The sequence below is a fragment of the Schistocerca americana genome, chromosome 1 (assembly GCF_021461395.2).
Source record: "Schistocerca americana isolate TAMUIC-IGC-003095 chromosome 1, iqSchAmer2.1, whole genome shotgun sequence".
Lineage (NCBI taxonomy): Eukaryota > Metazoa > Arthropoda > Insecta > Orthoptera > Acrididae > Schistocerca > Schistocerca americana.
The window spans coordinates 377,483,430-377,506,508 of record NC_060119.1 but is presented as its reverse complement, the minus strand read 5'-3'; the positions used below and the strand labels follow the sequence as shown (position 1 = coordinate 377,506,508).

General features: G+C 41.5%; 1 protein-coding gene across 8 annotated transcripts in view; it reads left to right on the top strand.

Moving 5' to 3' along the window:
• Nucleotides 1–9,200, top strand: part of LOC124600613 (E3 ubiquitin-protein ligase sina-like) — a 39,762-nt gene extending 30,562 nt beyond the window's left edge. For all 8 annotated transcript variants that reach the window (XM_047136184.1, XM_047136183.1, XM_047136180.1 and 5 more), the window contains one exon: nt 8,551–9,200. In XM_047136184.1, coding sequence (XP_046992140.1) covers nt 8,551–8,746 — 196 coding nt within the window. In that variant the 3' untranslated portion in view covers nt 8,747–9,200. The remainder of the gene's footprint in view (nt 1–8,550) is intronic.
• The last annotated feature ends 13,879 nt before the right edge of the window (nt 9,201–23,079 follow it).

The window sequence follows — 23,079 nt, the reverse complement described above, 5'->3', positions numbered from 1 at the left end:
ACCCACATAAAAGATTATGTTCAGTTTGTGTCATCTAGATATCATTCTGTTTGAATAGTACCATCATATTATGTTTTCCACTAATACTATATACTGTTCATTGCATTTTGTGTTTACACTGTTCATCTGTGATTCTCTTAAGTCTGTTATCTTTTAGTCATTATAGTTTCCTAGGTACTAACAATATGGGATAGTTTAAGAATTCAAGAAGAGATCACAGAATAGTTTTAAGATTTGAAGGGAATTCGGTGCAGGAAAAATAGTACAGAAGAAACACTGAAAACAACTAGGGATCCAACGGTTGTCCCTCCACCTGTTAACAAAGAACGTTAACATCCCTGGGAGACAGATGTGACTCTGCCCGGATCCCGTGGATCTAACCTTAACGTCACTCGGTTACTTATGGACCAATACTGCTCATTAAATTTTGTGTGAAAGCCTCCCCACAACAAAACAATTACCACTTTATTAGGAAACACAACATTAAGTAGTTATTCTATTTTCTACTCTGTCATGGACAAGTGTAAATTCTTCACACAAGTTGTCTATAACATTGCTGTTATCATTAAATTTAGAAAAAGCAACAGTCAAAACGTTTCCTTCCTCATGGCAGCTTTTTGATCGATTATTTCCTCTACCTGTTCCTCCAGATTACTTATATTTATTAAGTCTGAAGTTACTAGTTTCTCTTTAAAATTTCTTTCCATGTTATTAACTCATGTGTTAACGCCTGCAATTTGCAATTGGAATATAGGTATTAATTTATCCTGTTTTTCCAAACTCTCTTTTAAGGTGTGCAATCTCTGCTTTACAGCATCAAATGTAACATTGCATACACTTTGAAATGATCCTAACCTTTTGCCAAGTTCAGTTTCTACATTATTAAATTTATTTTCAATATCAAATTCTAGTTTTTTTAGCTAAGTCCTGAAATTGTTTACTCTGTCTCTGACTAAAGTCAGTGAACAGTTGGTTTACATGTATAGTCATGGAATTACTTCATTCATTCTTTAAATCTAATTGCAAACTCTCCAGTTTATCATTTAAGACACTGAACTCAGCATTTAAAACCTCGGCCTGTGCTTCTAATTTTTCACTAAAAGTAGCACTTAGTTCCTTTCTTCTAGCAGCGGAATCCGCTTTCTGTTCATCTAATTTAGCATTTAGTTGAGTTTTCACTGAGTCTAATTTAAGACTTAGTGCTTTAATTACATTTGCTACCTCAGTCTAGTCTGGCATTTCTTTTCTTGCTGGCATGGCCATGGCTGGTTCTGATGTTTCCCCAGTTTTTTGAGTATTGTCCATGTTCCCCTTACTTTTAGCTCTAGTGATCATTAAAATAAATTCACCTCTGATTGTGATAACTATATTAACAGTCTATTATTGAACCATGTCCTTAACTTCTCACTCAAATAATTATTGTCTTTTGCTCACCTCGCGTAGAGTTTTAGGCTGCGTCGGTGAGCCGGTGTGGAATCAGCATCAGTGAACAGCATGGGCGCCGGCGGTGTCGAAGGTTGGTTTCAGCATCGGTAGCGGTGAATGGATTTGTAGTCAGCACTGGTTAGCAGCAGCTGGCGCCATTGGTGTCGCTTGCTGCTTACGGGGCTCACGCCCCCGCGATGTGTATGAGGGCTGCTTACTCTCCACACTGGATCTTCATCACCGCATAGATCTCGTCGTAACTCTTCTTAGTCTAAACTGTTGAGATTTTCCTTGCCTCTTTTCTTGTATGGTATTTATTAATTTTCACCCCTTTTTACTGTTTCCCTGTCTTGTTACTATTGGTTGCTATGGCAACTCAGAATATCTTTTTATCTTGATTTTTGCTTCAAAATTCCTCTTTTTCGAGCCCTGATCACATCGGTCGCCACGTTCTAAAGGTTTCGACGATAGAATGTGTAAAGTCGGATTGCCGTCCTTATTAAAAAAAGTTGGCAATTCACGATGTATTTTTACATCGTCAAATTCTCTGCTTAGACATAAATGTCTCCGTCATGTTATATTGCACTCATACTTTGGGCTTTAGAAACACACTTAATGAACATTTACAAATGAGTTTCGTTTAAGAATCACTCGGAAATTCAAAAACAGGTCTTGCTTCTAGGAAGTCTAACACCAAGATTAAGTAAGAGTCTCTAGACACATCATGTTTCAATTGTCTGTAACAATTACAATTATTCGACCACCAAGGAATAATATGTAGTTACTCCTTGCACCCTCCATACAGGTTCTATGGCACGAGCAGCAAACGCTTGTCGGCGTTGCTCATCTGACGCAACTCCTGTCCTCCCATGACCAATGTCCATCCTGCACACACAGACATGTGTTGCGCAGTAAATAAGCTCTCTCTCTCTCTCTCTCTCTCTCTCTCTCTCTCTCTCTCTCTGTGTGTGTGTGTGTGTGTGTGTGTGTGTGTGTGTGTGTGTGTGTGTGTTAATAGATAGGCAAGAGTTGAAAGATTATTCTGAAATGATACACTGAGCAGAAAAGTGAGAAATGAATAGACAAATGGCCAGTTTAGAAACCATTGTTATTTCTAGACCAGAAAAGGCATCATGTGATCAAGGCTGTACTGAGGGGGGCCGAGATAGGACACCTTAGGCTCACAGCAGGTGAAAGGGCGTGGGAGGTGGGGGGGGGGGGTGGAGGAGGAGTAGAAGAAGAAGAAGAAGAAGAAGAAGTAGAAGAAGAAGAAGAAGCTACCCCTCAGGTTTCTACTTCCTACCTGCAAGAAGAGGTTTTCCCTCAGCCTGGGACAATATATGCATGCTGGTGTCACATTGTCATTGTGGCCAAATAGAACACAAAGAAACAACTACTGCTGAACAGATGTCTATCGCTAACATGACAACATTACACACAGTGTCCGCCTCGATAGCTGAGTGGTCAGCGCAACAATCATCATCATCATCTCATCCCCATCGATGTGCATTTTGCTGAAGTGGTGTCAACTCAAAAGACTTGCACCAGGCAAATGGTCTACCTGATGGAAGGCCCTAGCCACACGACATTTCATTTCATTTCAGTACGCTTGGTGCACACAGCTGCTAAGTATACAACTCACTCCTGTTCAACAGTGTTCTTGTGTCTACTTCAATATAATATTGTATGATCTCAAAGTTCAGTGACTTGTTGCTGAAACACATATGCTATTTCATTGTAGACTTCCAATTTCTGACAACTAGGGACTGAGCAAGACGTGATGGTGGAGGAAGCAAGGAAAAAAGGTGGAGGGGATAAGTAGTAATTTATTTGCCCCTCCAACCGGTACTTTTTTGTTATCAAGTTTTGGTCTGTAAAATCTGGTGTTTAAACAAAAGGAATTCAATAGCAATATTTCTGTAGGGGTTAGTCATCATGCTTGTAAACAGCTATCCTCTGTTCACCTAAGTTGAAGCCTCATGTAAACAACGGTATGCTCTGCCATTGGTTATCAGCAACAATTGATCAAGTGTCTGATGCCGTAAACCACTGGAAGTAGGCCTTACATATGTACCAGATATTTGGATATTATTCTGTTTGTTCAAATAAAATAATGATACATACTAAAACTTCTTATGCCTTAAGTTTCTTTGCTAAACATTTAAACCATGTGTAGTGTTGTTCAGAAAGTGGTGTGGTTTTCGCATAACAAATTACGAACATTAATTTTTGAAAAAAGCATTAACAAAATTCATGAACATGTTCAACACATCTTGTAATTTCAAGTATAGACAAATGTATGTTTCGTACGACCTCTACAGCACTGGCATGCAAGAATTCTGTCCATGAATTCGCTATGATTTTATGACAAAACTCCACTTGAACTTCACCAAAATCATATATAATTTCCTCATATAACTCAGAGATGTGAAATATCTGATGCAGCTGACCTTTCCAATTGCAGTTTGCAGCTTGTACTGCACAAGAGTAAGGGTGATGCGGGCACACCAGCAAATGCTGACGTAGCAGATTTGCAGGATAACTTTCAGGGTGTCCACCAGTGTGGTATCGATATGAGCAAGTCATCCGTGATCCCATTTTCTCCAGTGCTTTATTTCGTGTCTTCTATGATAAAAAAATTCTTGCCTGCTGTGTAATTTGCTTCAAACATAAATGTTTTCAGTAAGGACACATACAAAATAGAATGTCAAATCGAACACCTCTCAGCTGTTTAAATTTTCAAATTGCTATTTTATTGGGCTATCAGTTTCGACAATATATTATGCCATCTTCAGGCTCCTGTATACAGACATCAATGGTAAAAGTATGACATAGATAACAAAGGAGGGTGGTGCAAGTCATATACAGTGGTAATATGTAATAACATAACAATAGCAAGCAAACTGTACAGGGAGCTACATCAAAGCTACAGATAATTTAAGAAATAAAATAAGAGAACAGTTGCACACTGTATTAACGTAAACTAGGGAGGCAAATATATGTCATATAATCATAAACAAAAACCTACTAAATGGAGATCAATATTGCATGTTACAATTAGATAATCAGGGTGTAAATCTAATGCAATGCATGTGAAACAACTGGAGTAAACAATATAGTCATTCACTGTATGTGTACAGACTGAATGTAAAATATTTGATTACACGTTGTCGTATACTAGAAGAACATAAACCACTTACTGGAGGTAAGTTCTCATGAAAGTGATAGGTTTGTTGGTAAGCAGGCATGTGATTGGGTGATACACCAAACCGTAAGCTATGAAATTAGCTAAAGAAGAGACTGCGATGCATACACAGAATATTAGAAAGTTACACATTTCAATCAGAACAACCAAAGACATGTACCTCTATACGTCATGTCGCCCTTAAACAGGTGGACAAAGGGCAACATGACCTACAACAGAGAAACCACCAGAAAATGTGACAGGGTATACCATACAGTGTGTAATATGACAGTTGGTACCTTTATGAGAAGATGGTTAATTGAGAATGTGAATGTCTGGGAATATACGAGAACACTGTGTTGGGTGTCAAGTAATAAAGGTAACAGTTGCATGAAAACTAACACTTGTCATGTACCAGGCTTACACCATAATGACAACAGATGTGTAAAAACCAGAGAAAATTTAGAGAACCGGCATTTGAAACTGACTGCCGAACGATTCTAGTGCCGCCAACATACACCACGCATAAGGACCACAAAGATAAGATATGAGAAATTAGGGCTGATACGGAGGCATGCAGACAATCATTTTTCTCTCGCTCTATTTGCAAGTGGATCAGGAGGGGAAGTGACTAGTAGCAGTAAAGGGTACTCTCCACCATGCACCATTTGGTGACTTGCGGAGTATCTGTGTAGATGAAGATGTGGTTTTTGAAGGTAAGCAAATAAGGCAAATAAGTAGGTCAAGACAATATTAACTTACGTCATACAGGATTTGTGAAAAAACTCGGAAAATACAAAATACTAACATCATCTGTACTATCTCAAAATAGTAACTGCACAATTGTAGTGCAGCCTAGAAAAATGATGTTACAAACCAAGTAAGGAATATGGTGTAATATATTGCTGAAACTGGTAGCCCAATAAAATAACAATTTGGAACTCTTGACATTTCAGTCTGCACAGCCGAGATCCTGCAACCATCTCCGTAAAGGTGGACATACAGAAACATACAAAATAATTCAGCAGAAAATAGAAATAATGAACTCACACCATTGATTTAAGATAACCCTAAAAAAAAATCACAATGGATTCAGTTGCATGACCTTGGTTGCCAGTGTTGGTCTCCATTACATGAGATGAGGTGATCCAGAAACTGCTCATGGAGCAACTCGGTTGTTTTGCTGAAAGTGTGACATATGGCACCATCCTTTTGAAACGACAACTCTTGAATGTCCATTCCATTGAAATGAGGCCACAAAAAAAATCTCTTATTATTGTATGGTATCGGTTTCAATTAATTGTCACAGCTTCCCCTGCCTCACCTTAAAAAAAAAAAATTAGGGTTGATGATGCTACCCACCCGAAAGCCACACCAAGCTGTCACTCATTGTGGATGCATTTCCTTCCCTTGAACCGTGCAAGCTTTGGAAATTCGACCAGGGATGCGAAGTTGCCTTGGTACAGCTCTGCTAGTGGTACATAAGAAGGCTTTCACTAGAAAAGATATATGGCAGTTGATTTTTCAGCAACTGCAAAGCAGCCATTTAATGAATTGAAGAACTGAGAGGTGGTGGAAATAAGCCAAATACAACCAATGAATATGATTGTGGGAAAGATATGGACTTCGCTAGTGACCAGAACAGCAGGCAATATTGCTGTTGATACATCCATCTACTGGAAGTGATGCTGTTAATGATTGTTGAAAAGAGTTGAAACTTGTCAGCATTGTCCACCCACTTCGTTCACGCTGCTTTAAAAACAGCAGCAAACACAACGTCCATTTATCACCATATGACAGGTGCATTTGTGGTTACAGAATCAGCCTGTTGCCACAGATAACAACAAAAATATACCCATAAGCTTGAGCCAAGGCTGAAGCCTTTCTTCCAGCTTCTCACAGATAGCAATACTATTAAAGTTTCACTTTCAGAATCCAAAATAGAAGAACCACTTTGTGATGGACTCTTGACCCCTAGACTAGAATACGCAGATTTCATAGTGGTGATTATTATTGTAGAATCTTCCTTTCCATCACTACAAAGGGAGAATCACTGCAAAAACTATTCACTCAATAAAGCAAAGTGGAGGTATTGAAAATACTCTAAAGGAAAAAAAAAACTGTGGAGCAGGAGATGCTGAGCTGGAGAGTGACAGCCAGAAGAATGCTTGGAATACCAGAAAATACCAATAAATGCACTATTGCACTGAAAGTATCAAAGAGGAAGATTAGAGGAAATATTTTGCTAAAATGGAGCCACCAGTAACTGTTTCATGGATGGCCTCTGCTTCTTGTGTATCAATAGGAATTGATCCTGCTGCTACTGTTGCTTATGATGATGTTGAGTCATGTAATGATGGATTAAGTTGATGTTTCTTTAGTCAGCAATTTGAACTCGGATTTGTTAGGATTGGGGCTCAAAAGCCCACATTACATGAATTTTCTGTGATCTCTCCAAACCACTTCAGATAAATGACTAGGTTCCTACAACAAAACCAAGGCCATATTCTTCTCCCAGTTGTATGCAACTGAGCTGGCACTTCATGTCTGTAAAATGTTAACCTCCACACTTGTTTCCTTCTGTCGGTGGAAAAATTTGAAACAGTGCAATTCCAAGAAGTTCTAAATTACTGTTCTGAGACATGCTTGATGTTCTGATAATGGAATTTAGTTCAGATGAGATACTATCAGTGCCCAAAAGTTCTGGCATTAGTATTGTGTTTCCCAAACAGGAAGCTCAGAAACATCTGAGTGCCCCACGCCACTGAATCGTTCCATGTTGTTTGTGCCAAGATTTCACAATTCAGCTGCAGGTGCTCCAGCACCTGCCATACTGTCCTGACATTACACCAATGGATGTCCATAGTTTGGCCTGTTGTAGAAGAAAGCATGAGGCATCCTGTGCAAATGCTGAGGTCACACTGATCATTCCCAAATGCATATTCTCCCAATCAGCAGAGTTCTGAGAAACTCTTGCTCTACTGGGAAATAAATGTTGAAACACTTGGTGCATGTGTTCGAAGTAACTAAGGAGATGCATTTTCAGGGTATGTATGTTTGGTTTGTCTGAGATAGTAAATGTCATGTGAAATAATTTCTGTGTGTGGCTTTTCAATCCAATATTAAGTAGAATATTTTTTGTGACAAAAAATCAGTTTTCATGCTAAGAAATACAGTAGATATTAGTTGTACAATTTTTTTTCTGGTTTTTGTAACAAATGACAAATCTTAAATATTTGTACACTATAACAGATTGTATCTTCTTCAGCAAAATCACAAATAGTACGTGCCATAATAGGCATGGTACATAAAGTGTTACTGAAATTGTATCTACGCATGAAGTAAAGGAAATTAAATATTTCTCACTAAAAGGTCCAATCATACTACAAAATAATGACACATTTTTTTATTATAGGGCGGGGGGGACAAGGTACTGGGTGCTAATTTCAACATTCTACCATTTTATTTATTTATTTTTCCTTCTGAAATATTGGCAATAGCATTTCAATATGTGCCTTCCACAACTGTCACAAGAAAAGTTCAATGTACATTAAGACATCATTCAGCCCTGTATAATTATATTTTCTTCAGATTTGGAGTTAAAGTGTTTATCTTAATTATAAAGGATTCTGCTGTAGATTTAGTGCACCTGAAAACTCACAGCAAACATTCTATCTGAAAGGGAGTTTGCTGAATGCTTTGGTAAAGGCTAATGATGACCCCCATCATTGGCTAACCTAATTGCGTCTGTGAATTACATTTCTTTGAAAGAAAGCAGATTTGTTTCAACTGTTGTTACTAATTAAGTAAACAGTTTCCTTTCATATAATTTGCACTTTTTTATGTCTGTCTTAAATATGTATTTGATTATTTCATTCTCCAGTTTTGTACCTTCACTCAGTTGTAAGAAAGAACCTGTAATATTTTTAATTCAATTACAGGTTCAAGTATACAGTGAGGATTTTTCGCCTTGATGGAAGAAAAAGTGTGTCCTATCAAGATATGACATTTCCTGACACACAGAATGTCGACACTATACTTGAATCTGCCAATTGTGCTTGCTGGTGTATGGACTTTGTGCGAAGTTTCATAACAAATGGTGAACTGTGGTGTACAGTTGAAGTTTCCTATTTGTAAGGTTCATGTGATTCTGACTACATAGTAAAGTAACTCAGTCTTTAAAAAATTAACAAAAGAAAGTTCTACTACCTTTGTTAACGTTAAGCTAGGGTGTTTGAGAATAGAGCCAGCTAAAAGACTAAGTATAATATGTATTGTAATTAAAAGAGCTGTGTTCTATATGGTATTTCTGTATGTTGTATATGAATGATTTTCTTATGCATTTGTTATTACTTGAGTTGTCTCACCAATACATTTCTGTCATGTTGCAAGGACCAGAAAATTTATAGCATTTGATGCTGAATTCTATATTATATGTGGCTCAAAGCCATCTGTTGATTAAGAATGTGTGTTATTTTCTTGAGGCAGTATTTCTATATTGAAACTGTTGTAAATATAGATGGATGTTCAAGCTGAACACAAAGTATTAATGTTGTGACTGAATATTTTGGAATAAATATATTTTATGTAAGAGACAACCTAATAACAGAATAGCACATCCCAATTTTTTTGGCAGTGCTAAATATTAACTACTGATGTGACATTGTATAATATATTGTTGTGAACACATCTTGTAAAACATTGCTGCAGCTAGTTGACAGCAGCATTCTGTCTATCCTATCACAGTGGTTTCACCTAAGACTTGTTTAGAACAAATTCTTACAAAAGACAGAAATGCATAGCAAATGATGTAGCATTTGAAATTGGTACTGTATAAGAAAAACATTGCTGTGTGGCTGAATCTATGGATCTCAACTTACACTTAATAATTATTATTATTGATCAAAATGTAAGAAATCCTCTCAAAACCATGCACTTCTAATATCAATAACGCAAACCAGAGGGCTAGAGGTATATCATCCAATGTGCTTTTACATCAATGCAAGCTGATATCGTACTGTTGCAGAATAAATAAGAGGGGCATTTCCCAGTGTTTTGTTACATGTGTGGCATTTAAAAGTTTAATAGTTTTCACACACCTTCTAATTTACAAATAAGTATACAGTTAGAATAACCACTAATCACAAGTTAGAATTTTATTTTAATATATAAAATAAATTAGTTTACATCTGTGTGGAGAGTGACAGACAAAATATATGGGAAAAAAAATTGTTTTGGTAATTTGAGGAAATCTTTTGAAAATTTGTTGTTTAATGGTAGCCAGAAACTTCCTTTAAGCTTGCATAGTTAGTTTTTTAATCTCTGCATTAATCTAATTTATTAGACATACTTCTTGTGTTTTTGTCAGTGTCTACATAGTTCTGCAGCGTGTGTTCATAGTCCTTTGTTTGTCTATATAGTGTAATTTTCCACAATCTTTTGTATGGATAGGGACTGTGTTTGCTGTGTGCAGATTTGAGCCGAATTGGTGACACTTTGCTCTCAACTCCAGGTTATGTTGGCTTGAGTTACAGAGCTTGAGGCTTGATGGGCATCACTGTTGTAGACCAGCTGTGAGGATCCAACGGACACTCAACATGACCCATGAGTCCGCCAATGAGTATGCACCAGTGGGACAGCCCAGTTACTGCTCACATTGAGGTTGACCCGTGACCCATGGTCGAGTGGGAAGCCGTCTCGGGGGCTGGCAGGCTACGAAAGACTTCCTGGGGGGCCGAATATAAGGCCTTCCCAGTTAGTCTGACAAACAGGTTCCAGGTGCTGTGTGTGACTGACACTGTCCCTCAGCCAGATGCAATCACTTGTGCTGTTTCAGAGAAAACTTCTCAGCCTGCAAGATGTGGGCAGTCACAGAGGGTGGAATTATTGGTAGTTGGGGGCCCCAATGTTAGGCGCATTATGGGTCCCCTTAGGGACTTGGCTGCCAAAGAGGGGAAGAAAGCCAATGACCACTTGTACATATTGGGTGGAATCATTCCAAATGTGGAACAAGCCCTTCTGGATCCCATGAAGAGTAAAGGGTGCAACCAACTGCAGATGATGGCTCACGTTGGTACCAGTGATGCTTGTCACTTTGGGTTGGTAGAGATTCTCTCTGATTTGGAGCAGCTATCAGAAGTAGTAAAGGCTGCCAGTCTTGCTTTCAAGATGAAAACAGAGCTCACCATTTTCTGCACAGTCAACAGGCCTCTAGTATAGAGACGAGTGGAGGGTCTGTATCAGAGGCACAAATGGTTCTGTGACCATGTAGGCTGCAGATTCCTCAACTTGCACTATAGGGAGGTGGGGTTTCAGGTTCCACTAAATAGGTCGGGAGTCCATTACATGCAGGAGGCAACTACAGGGTAGGAGAGGCTGTGCGGTGTGGACTGGGTGGTTTCTTAGGTTAAGTGTCTCGGGGAAACTCAAAATGGTCTTCAGTCCCAAAAGGTGCAGGTCAAACACAGGAAGAACGTAGATCTAGGGACAATCAGTATAACAGTTGTAAATTGTTGTAGCCATATTGGGAAAGTACCAGAGCTCCAAATGCTAATAGAAAGCACTGATGCTAAAATCATTATAGGCTCTGAAGCTGGCTAAAGCCGGAGATAAGTTCAGCCAAAATTTTTGTGAAGGATCGGTGGTGTTCAGAAAGGATAGGCTAAATACAATTGGCAGTGGCGTGTTTGTTGCTGTTGGTAGTAGTTTTATCTTGTAACGAAATTGAAGTAGATAGTTCCTGTGAGTTATTATGAGTAGAGTTCATTCTTGCCAACAGGAATAAAATAATAATTGGATCCTTTTACTTAACTGCCATCTCAGATATACGGACCACAAAGAATACCTATGTCTTATTACAAAAACCTATTAGACTCATACGATTATGGGTGGTGGTGACGTCGATTTACCCTCGACACATTAGCGAAAATACATGTTTAAATCCAGAGATATGCATAAAACACCATCTGAAATTGTGCTACATGCATTCTCTGAAAATTATTTCGAGCAATTAGTTGATGTGACCACTCAAATAGTAAATGGTTGTGAAAACGCACTTGGCCTCATAGCTCCAAATAATCCTGAACTAATAATGAGCACAAAACGGATAGCAGGATTAGTAAACACAGGGGTGTTGTAGTGAGAGTGAATACTCCCAAATTGTCCAAAAATAAACGAAAAATACATCTATTCAAACAAATTTGCTTGACCCCTTCCTGAGGGACAGTCTCCAGTCCTTCCAAATTAACAGTGTAATTTTAGACTAGATGTGGCATGAATTCAAAGAAATAGTGTTGACAACAATTAAGAGATTTATACCAAATAAATTAACAAACGATGGAGCTGATCCCCCATCGTACACAAAACAGGTCAGAGCACTGTTGCGGAAACATGAAAAAAGCATGCCAAATTTAAAAGAACACAAAATCCTCAAGACTGGCGATCCCTTACAGAGGCTCAAAATTTAATGTAGACTTCAATTTTAGATGCTGATAATAGTTTCCACAATGAAATGAAACTTTTGTCTCAAAGCCTAACAGAAAATCCAAAGAAATTCTGGTTGAATGTAAAGTATGCTAGCGTTAATACACAGTCAGTGCCTTCTCTGCACGATAGCAATGGAAACACTTTCAATGATAATACTGCTAAAGCATTGTTACTAAACACAACCTTCGGAAATTAATTCACCAAAGAAGATGAAGTAAATATTCCAGGATTCGAATTGTAGAATTTGGGTAATGAACACGATGTTCATAATGTGTAATGACTGTCAACGTTACCGATACATGTACATGATATTTATTTACATGATATTTATTTATCTACACTATACGGACAGTTACAATTTAAACATTTTGTGTCTCAGCACGCACTGCTGCGATATTCTTGAGGATAGAAGTCCATAGAGCTTGTGTCCCCAAAGGGCACCTGCCCCCCCCCCCCCTTTTCAAAGGCATGGAGTGCTGAAGTTGTGTTGCTGTGTGGTGCAGGTCATCTTTGGAGATGCTGTCTAGCTCATACTCGTCTAGATGTCTTGGTCAGTGCAGCGCTCTGCCTGTTGGTGACGTCGGTACTGGCTGAGTAAGTGGTACTGGAGGTGCCATGGTTAGGTCATCTGCTGGTGATTGTTTGTGACCCTGTGTCCAGTTTTCCATTTTGTGGTCTGTGGTTGACACACGTAGGATGCCGTCCCCACATAGTGTAGATAACAGTGCAGCTGTATCAACTGATTGTGGTATCGGTGTGGAGTGGTATGATGATTGCAACACCATGTCGCTGCCGACCTGTCACTTTTCATATGTGGCAAATACCACAATCGTTGTGCCATGTAGAGACGCTCTGATGTCTTCAAGAAGGTAGTGCTTAACATCAACTGTGATGGAAAAAGGGGTTGTGTCGTGGTGTAGGGTCAAAGGGGCAGTATTGTTCCCCAGCGTCTCCGCCAAAGTCCGTCCTGGCTTTAGTCTATTGATGGACACAGTAGAGGGTTTGTCGGCTATCATGATTTCGATGCGTTGTGTTCCCATCTTAAGTACTTTATACGGTCCACTATACGCTGGGTACAGCGCTGGCTTGATGGTGTCTGTCCATAGCATTACGTGAGTGCAAGTCTGTAGGTTTTCATGCACAAATACAGTGGGTGTTCTGTGGTGCAACGGTGGGGGGCTCTGATGCTGCCTATCCATTCTCTGATCCATCGTACGAGGTCTGGGAGGTCCTCATTGCCTTCACTGTTGTCTGTGTGACAAATTCCGCTGGGAGGCTAATCTTTTCACCATAGAGGATCTCTGCTAGTGAGGCATATAGATCCTCTTTGTGGGCCTTTCTGATACCCAGCAGCACCCAGGGTAAGGCCTCTGAGCATTCGGTATCATAGCACACCAGTGCTGTTTGCAGTGTGCTGTGCCACTGTTCAACTAGGCAACAGTTTGACTATGGATGGTAAGTTGTGGTATGGAATCAGTGGCAGCCGCAGAGGTGGCTCAGTCCTGTAAACAGGGTCAATTCAAATTGTCTACCCTGATTGGTTGTTAGCGACTCAGGGCAGCCAAATATCGTTATTCATAGGTCGATGAACAATCTCGCCTCTGTATCCGCTGATATGTCCCTGAACAGAGCGGCCTCCACCTACCAAGTCATTTGGTCGATGACCACTAGGATATAACAAAATCTGTTAGATTCAGGTTGTAGCCCCACTAAATCTATATGTGCGTGGCAAAAATGGCCCTTCGGGACAGGGAAGCTCCCAAAAGGCAGCTGGTTGTCATCCTGTCTTCGTCCTCTGGCAAGGAATACACACTCATAGAGTGGCACAATCCTTCTTCATATTCAGCCAGGCATAACGTTCCGAAACTAGTTTCATCGTGGGGTGCACTCCGGTGTGAGCTAAGTTATGGGGGAAGTCAAATATTGTTCGGCGATAGTTGGCAGAGACGAAAGGTCATTGCTTCCCCATTGACAGATCGCACCAAACTAGTTTGTTGGTTCCAGGCACTGGGCATTGTTGTAGTTGTAATCCCATGTCACCGCCTGACAAGAATCGTTCCAGCTCTGTATCTATTGCCTGCGCATCCACGAGGTTATCGAAATCCAGTTGAGTTGTCATGGCCACTAGGCAGGACAGGTAGGCTGCAACTATACTGTCCGCTCCACTCACGTGGCGAATGTCTGTTGTGAACTGTGCGATGTGGTCCAAATGCCTAAACCTGCGTGGTGTGGCACTGGCAGATGGATTCTTTACTGCATCAGCTAATGGTCGATGGTCTATACAGGTAGTAAGTGGTCGCCCTTAAATATTGTCGCAGAAGTAGCGCACTGCTTTATACATGGCCAGTAGTTCACGGTCAAAGTTTGATCACTTCCTTTGAGAGTCCGTCAGTTTCCTTGCGAAAAAAAGGAGAGTTTGTGTCATCCCTGGCACTTGCTGCTGTAATAGAGCACCTATCAGTCGGTCACTCATGTCTGATGTAATGATAAGATGAGCATCTGGTGAAGGTAGTGCGAGTGTGGCCTAGTTGAGTTTTAATGTTGTCAAACGCAGTTTCTATCCCAGCTGTCCATGTTAGCTTCCTCTTCCCCCATGTATTTTTCCCCTGTAGAGCTTCTGTGATGGAAAGTAGAGTTTCAGTTGCATGGGGTAGGTGTCGTCATTAGAAATTGGCAACACCAAGATATTTACGTAGTTCTAGAAATTGGCAACACCAAGATATTTACATAGTTCTTGGTAATTTGTTGCAGGGTACCTGTTAGTAATCTGCTCAATTTTGTCCTTTGTGGGCCATATGCCTGTTGCGTCGACTAGGTGGCTGACGAACGTGATGCAATGCTGTTACAGTTGGCATTTGTCAGGATTAATTTCCACCCCGTGTTGTGGCAGCTTGCCATATACTCCACACAGGTGTCATTCGTGTTCCTCTGTGGATTTTGAGAATATAATTAAATCGTGTAAATAGCAGTAACAGTGTGGCACATTGAAAAACGACACATCAGTGAATCTTTGCCACGTCTGTGCGGCATTTTTCAACCCAAACGGCATGAATAAGAATTCATATAAACTAAATGGAGTGATAATGGCCGTTTTGTGAATGTCCTCTGGAGCTATGGGTATTTGGGAGTGCGCTCTTGTACAGACCAGTATGCTAAAGATGGTTGCCCCTGCCAACTTGTGTGCAAAATCTTGGATTTTCGGGACCAGGTAGCTGTCTATAATCATTCTGGCATTGAGGCACCAGTAGTCGCCGCATAGGCACCATGTACCATATTTCTTTGGCCGCATAGTGATAGGTTATGCCCATGCATCCTGGAGAAATTCTTCAGTGGCAGCTGTGGCTGCTTTGAGCTTTTGGGGGGCTAAGCAGTGGGGCAGTCCTAGAGTGGTATTAATTCTGTGTACGGTGCTGTCCATAGCTATGCTAACTGTTTTGTTTGGCAGGTGTGGTCCAGGGGGCAGAATCCTGTTGTCTGATCTGTCCTCAGAGGTGGTAGCCCTGTCAGTGGGTAACTCGCTTGTGAGAGCAGAAACACTGTTGTTATTTGACCCACCCACTTGAGCGTAAACACTGTCACTGTTCTACCCGCTCGCAAGAGCTCTGTCACCAAGTATAGTGGGCACTGTACTAACTGGTGTATTCATGATAGTGCTTGTACAGTTATCCTGTGTGTCACGGGTACGCCGGGTCGTCTGTAGTTGCTGCTGGATTCATTGCAATTGGCTGTCCAGTTCGTGATGGCAAGTGCATAGCTGCTCCCTCTCTGTACATGTTTTGTTGTTCTCTTTGCAGATGTTCTCGTAGGCCGTGATCTTTTTGTGGAGTTCATCGCACATTGTAGCACGTTGTAATGCAAGATATGCTGTGTTCTCCATGTCTAGTGATGGAGAGGGAGGATCTGTGGTGTACAGTAGACTGTCACTGCAGACACACCCTGTAGGGTGTAGTCCATTGCCTTGTAATAACAGAGCCCTGCGAAGATCCAGAATGAAGCAGTAATGATGGAGCAAGTTCACTCCGAGCACCTGTTCCACTGTTTCAGCCACAAAGAAAGTCCATGGACGTGGTGTGTGGCTGTAACAGTTGCGCACTGTCTGCCCATGTGTGTGGCATGTTATGTGCTTTGGTATCTCCAGTAGAAAGGCGGTTTGTTGTAGGGAGGCGGGCTGATGTACTTAGACCAGTCTGCCGGTGTAGTTTGGGTAGCCACACGGTTGTCGGCAGCGGTGTGCGTTGGCGCCGAATTGCGCGTGAAACCAGTTGTAGCTGCTTGTAGACTTGTTTTGGCTGGGCTGTGTTGTGGCGGCTTGGGTGTTGCCCGTCTCCCTTGTTTGTTTATTTCCTGCAGGAGCTGGGTCCATGCGCCATGATCGTTGCTACGCTGCAGCGGTTGCAGCCTGCAAGTTGGCTGGGGTCCAGTTGCGGAGGGGGGGGGGGGGGGGGAGAGGAAGAGTAGGAGGAGGGGGAAGTTGCCTGGGGTTGTCATGCAGTGTTTTGCGATGTGTCTGCGGCTGCTGCCGTCCTTGTCTGTTGTGCACTTTATTTGTTGCTGGCATGGGGGTCGTAGGTAGGTGTCCTGACACTGATCAGTGTCGGGTGGTGTGTGAGTGCCAGCATCCTGTCTGCCTGTTATAGGCATGTTTCGAATGGTGTGTCCGCATGTTCTAGAAGTGCTGTCTGTATTTGCTCTGGGAGCTTGAGTAACCATAATGATCATAGAGCCCAGTCTGGTTGTAGGTTGTTATCAATTTCCAGGCTCAGTTTGTGCCATACACCGATGGTGTGTCATTGTCCAGCGTCATCTCGTTTATGGCAAGGTGCAGTTGTTGCTCCAGTGTGCGTGATAATCGTTGCAGTATTAATGACTTCACCGTCTTATACTTGTGCGCAGTCGGAGTATTTAGCAGCAGATTGCTGACGAGATCTGCATGTTCACCGAGATGGTTGAGAAGGATTAACAGCTTGCTCTGGTCGTCCTCGATCCCTGCTGTCCTCATCATACATTCGCACAAAGCAAACCACACAACCACACTTCTAGTGTAGGTTGCAACAAAATAAAATAAAATCATAAGGATGACTGTAAGTGTTTTATTTTCTCACAACACTTCAGGTGAGTGTGTGAATGGGCAGCGGGTGGAGTTTGATAGATGGCGGGTGGTTCCCATAGTGGTTGTTTTGTGTTGGTCCCACTGCGGTGTAGCCATGCAGTAACAGCATAGTGTTACTCAGACCGACTGTGGTGACCTGATGAGGTATGTCCACTGTTTGTTGTGCCTGTTGGCATGGTGTGGTGTGATATTCTGGTTGGAGCTGTGGTCCGTTGTGTAGTGTGGCCAGCCGGGCTGTGGCATCATGCCCTTGGAGCAGCGAGTGTTGCGGCATGGTTTATATCTCTGTGCCATCACTTGTGTGACATATAGAGGTATTGGTGGACTACGAGGAAATATAGTTCTGTTGGATATCACAGTTTTCTGGCGGTATTTGTCTGTGTGCCCACTGTGCACACTGTTCCGTTAGTCACATCGAGGTTGCTGTGGTGGCATCGGTGTAACGAAACGTAGCATGCAGCACAGGTGGTGTAGCAAGTAATTACATATTAATGGCGTTGCACCCCTTGGTCTTAATGCACATTGCGGTAGGTGGAGTGCAGTCACGATCGGCCAGAGGCCATCACGGCGCAGGTCTGTGCAGTGTGCCCATAGGGTTGGCAGTGTATCGTGTATTCATTGTTGGCTGGGTAAATTCGTGGTAGATCGTTGGCCCACATGGTATGGAGTTCACTGTAGGCTTGGCAGTAATGTCTGGCTCGAAGTTCATGCTCTTCGTTGTCAGTGCGGGTGGTGTAGCAGTCAGGTTGTAATTCTGATATCCACCTTGTGGTCGTAATGCTGTTGATGCGTCTGTTGTGGCATCCTGGTAGCTGTTGATGTGTGGTCATAGTAAAATGGTCGTGTCATGCGTCCATACGAGCACGTGGCAGGCATCAGCGTATCCCAGTGTGAGCTGGGGTGTGGAGGGTGGTGTGGCCGGCCAGGTCGGGCCATGACGTCACGCCCGAGGTTTGACGTGGTACGCAGCGTGGCTACCATAACATCACCCGTGTGATGTGTGTAAGTGAAAGCGGTTTGCAGAAGTATGCCATTCATTTTAAAATCACTGTTAACTGGCACTATCTGTCCCTGAGACCACCAAATACACTGGCCTGCGTGTTTGTTTGTTGTCACTGACTGTTCGGCGTTTGATATGTCACTGTGGTTGGTGTCCGTAATTAGCCTGTCAATGCCTGACATCTCTATAACGGTGGTCAGTCGGCTGATAGGGAGACTTGTGAGTAGCATTAGTACTGGCTGAAAGTATATCAATTGGAATATTGCACTCAAAAATGGTGGGGGTGGTAGGGTAGCACCATTGTTCACTACCGCCAATCGTCGTCATCCGTTCGTTATGTAGTCTGATGAAGTTAGTGTCCACATAAGCACTTGTAGCACTATTTTCAGTGTTCGTTAAAGGCCCTGTGGTCGATGTAAGTTCAATATTGGAGTCCCTATGTGCGCACTGATGAGACAATGGTTACATTGTTGTGCGGGTATTAAACACAAAAGTATTGCAATTTCCGTCTTGTAACCATGAAAAATCGTTAGATAAACGCTCGCAACATGTGCTATTGTTGACTGTAGCTGGCTGACCATTGGTGTGTGTGTAGGGTCCACATTGGCAAGGTGTTGCATTCTCACGTTCGGTGCAAGTGGAGCAACGCGTCACACGAAAATGTCACGGCGCAGTTGTCAAAAAACTCGGGGTCACCAATGTAGGATTTGGGTAACAAAAATGATGTTCATGATGTGTAATGACTGTCAGTGTTACTGATTCACATACACAGTATTTATTTACAAACATTATATGGACAGTTACAACTTAAACACTTGGCATCTCAGGACACACTGCTCTAGGTCCAGAGATACCGTTTTTGCTGCAATATTCTTGGGTACCGAAGTCCTTAGAGCTTGTGTCCCCACTGAATCAAAAACATCTGCCACCATGACTAACTTAGAAGTAGATATCCTCTGAGTAGTGAAACAAATTCTTAATAAAAGCAAGTCTTCCAGTCCAGATTGTATACCAACTATGTTACTTTCAGAGTATGCTGATGCACTAGCTGCATATTAAATAATCATATACAACCCTTTGCTTCGCAAAAGATTCATATCCAAAGACTGGAAAGTTGCACAGATCACACCCAAATTAAAAAAAGGCAGTAGGAGTAATCCACTAAATTACTGGCCCGTATCATTAACTTCAATATGCAGCACAATTTTGGAACATATATTGTGTTCAGACATAATGAATTACCTGAAAGAGAATGGTTGACTGACACACAGTGAGCATGGATTTAGAAAACATCATTTTTGTGAAACACAAATAGCTATTGACAAAGGATTTCAAATTTATTCCATATTTCTAGATTTCCCGAAGGTTTTTGACACCATGCCAATCACAGGTGGCTTGTAATGAAATTGCGTGCTTATGGAATATTGTCTCAGTTATGTGACTGGATTTGTGTTTCCCTGTCAGAGAGGTCACAGTTTGCAGTAACTGATGAAAAGTCATCAAGTAAAACAGAAGTTATTTGTGGTGTTCTACAAGATAATGTTATAGGCCCCAGTTACTTGACAAGGCTACATCCATCAACTGTCATTAAATTATAAACAAGGCAACATTATGCTTAAAGTAACTAGTTAACACATGTTGTTCCCAGAAAAACCAAAAGCAAAAATCAGTTCTTCCCTCTTACCAAGTAGTTGTATGAGTAAAACAAATGCTATGTCAGTGGCATCAGCCAGAACGTATTCGTCTGATATATCCAGCCACACAAAGAATATATTTTCTACCTCATTTTTGTCACACAGTGCAAGGAAATGTTCCTGATCCTTTTTACACGTCTTCCCATTGTCCCTCAAGACAAACAGTAAGCTGAACAATTTCTTCTGCAGGAACATATGAATTGCGTGGTTTTCTCAACCCTTGATGCAGCTGCCCATGCAGGACACTTAGCCCTACTGTATTCTTGACGTCTACAATTCCTTTAGCTATATCTTTTCCATGAGCCATTGCAAAAAGCTCCAGTCATCTGGAAACTCTGAGCTTCTTCATTGTGCAGAAGGTTCTCAAAAATAAATCTACTTTTTAACAGAGACACTGTTCCATTCAGTCCAGTAATGACAGAATTAATTTTATGGCCCCATTATTGAAAATCATTGAAATAGCATTATAAAAGTCAACAACAGCATACTTGTTATCTTTTGTAGAATCAGATACACCACCATATGAAACTGCCTTTAATTCACAACCACCAGTATCACAATAGTATGTCACATCTGTGAATAATGTTTTAGTTTCAGAATCACAGTGAGCTTGCAGTGGTTGCTTTTGAACTTGATGACATAATTCTCTGTGAAATCAGAATGTAGAGTGATTTCACCATCCTTAAAGTTTGCCTTCAGTACACAGAGTTCTCTATGCTGCTGTAGGCTTGAAGAGAGAAATCTTTTAGTTACTTTTTAAAAGGGTAAATGTCTCTGTGATAATTATGACTTCAGTCATCCTTGTTGAAGCTGGTTTTCCATAGACCCACTGGATGAGGGAAGTGTCTTCAGTAACATCAACCTGAGAAAGAAATTTGTACATAGTGTTTATTCCCCAATTTTAGAATTCTTGTTTTTCACGTGTGATATTGTCAGTTATGCAAACTGTTTTATCATTTGCATTGCCTGTAAATGATCATATTTTGTTACAAAGTTTGTTCTCAAGTAACTACACTGATCAGCCAGAAAATTATGGCCATGTACCTAATTGCTGGTATGTCCACCTTTGGCGTGGAGAACAGCAACACATCATGACATGGAAGCAATGAGGCCTACACACACAAGCCACCTAATTCCCATAAATACCGGGGACGTGACAGTGAGCTCTGTCGCCATGTTCAGTCACATCCCACATGTGTTCAATCATGTTCAGATCTGGCATGTTGGGGTGCGAATACATCAGTTGGAACACATCACTGTGTTCCTCAAACCACTCCACGACACTTCTATCCTTGTGACACGGTGCAATATCTTGCTGAAAAATGCCAGAGCTGTCAGGAATCATGATCATCATGAAGGGTTTACATGGTCTGCAACCAATGTACAATGCTCCTTTGGCTGTCATGGTGCCTTGAAAGAGATCTTCTGGAACCACGGATGCCCCAAGTGACTGTACCCCATAGCATAATGGAGCCACCGCCAGTTTGTCTCTGTGCTGCAGTACAGGTGTCATGGAGCCATTCCCCTGGAAGATGACGGATTCGCACCCTCCCATCAGCACAGTGAAGAAGGTATTGGGATTAATCAGACCACGCAATGCTCTGCCATTGCACCAATGTCCAATGCTGATGGTCATGTGCCCGTTTCAGTTGTAGTTGCCGATGTTGTGGCGTTAACATTGACACATGCATGGGTTATCAGCTGCGAGGCCCATTGTTAGGAGTATTCGGTGCACTGTGTGGTCAGACGCTCTTGTACTCTGCCCAGCATTAAAGTTTGATGTTAGCTCTGGCTCAGTTCACCACTTGTCCTGTTTTACCAGTCTGCCCAGCCTGACATCCGACATCTGTAATGAGGGGTGGCCACTGAACACAATGACATCTGGACATCTTGATAGTAGGTCTGGATGATCAGTATGCACGTTCTCATGATATATGCACACGCAGACCTCTTCAGGTTTCTCAGTTGTAGGAAGTATGAGGCGTCAGATATGAATAAAACATTGAAAAAAATCTATATTTATATGTGGAAATTTCAGTGCGGGGTCTACTAAATAATTTGTAACCCCCTTTGACATGCTTGTTTAGGTGTCTTTTCTGAAATGGACACCGAGCGAGGTGGCGCAGTGGTTAGCACACTGGACTCGCATTCGGGAGGAAGACGGTCAATCCCGTCTCCGGCCATCCTGATTTAGGTTTTCCGTGATTTACCTAAATCGTTTCAGGTAAATGCCGGGATGGTTCCTTTGAAAGGGTGCAGCCGATTTCCTTCCACATCCTTCCCTAACCTGAGCTTGTGCTCCGTCTCTAATGACCTCGTTGTCAACGGGACGTTAAACACTAATCTCCTCCTCCTCCTCCTCCTCTGAAATGGAGCTCTTCTTTTATCAACTTTTATGGATTTGAATGAGAGACATCATCCCATATCATCACAACATAGAAAGCATTAATCACCTCACAGATATTATGTACTGTCTTGACAAATATCTCCTTCCATGGTGTTTCACCAACAACTATCTCTTAATTATTGGTGATAATTTGCTGTACATTTGCTGCCATACTACTGTCTGTTTATTGGGTAACTTTGGCAATATTTTAATATCTCTGCAGGATGTTTCCCCTCAATGCTTGGAGGGAAACTTTTTGGTCACTTGTGTCTTGTTGGTGCTTTTTAACTTTTTCTCACTCTCACTGAAAACATTTCCTTTTTGCAACTCCTTTGCATTGGTCTTTCTCATCGGACAGTGTTGCAGTACTTTCCTTTCCCATCAAAGGCAGGGTTGCCTGTGAAACAGCCATGTGACCTACAAGCCAAGCTGCAACCACTGTGTGTGTGTGTGTGTGTGTGTGTGTGTGTGTGTGTGTGTGCAGGTACATGATGAAAAACCCCCAGGATGCTGTAAAATTAAGATTTATTAAAGAAAAAAGAAGAGAAAGAAAAAAAAATGAAACACCAAGGGCCAGAAAGCTGGCAAAGATATTAATTATAAATGCACAGTAAGGAGCAGACAAATGAAAGGAAAAACATTCACTCTTGTACTTTTCATTTTTTTTACTCTTACAGACTCCCTCGTATGTAGGACAATGAAGATGTGTGATTTTGGATATGAAGTATTGCGAGACCTATGTATCGTATGTGTGCGTGAATAATAATATGTTCGACAACAGTATCAAGTGGTTTT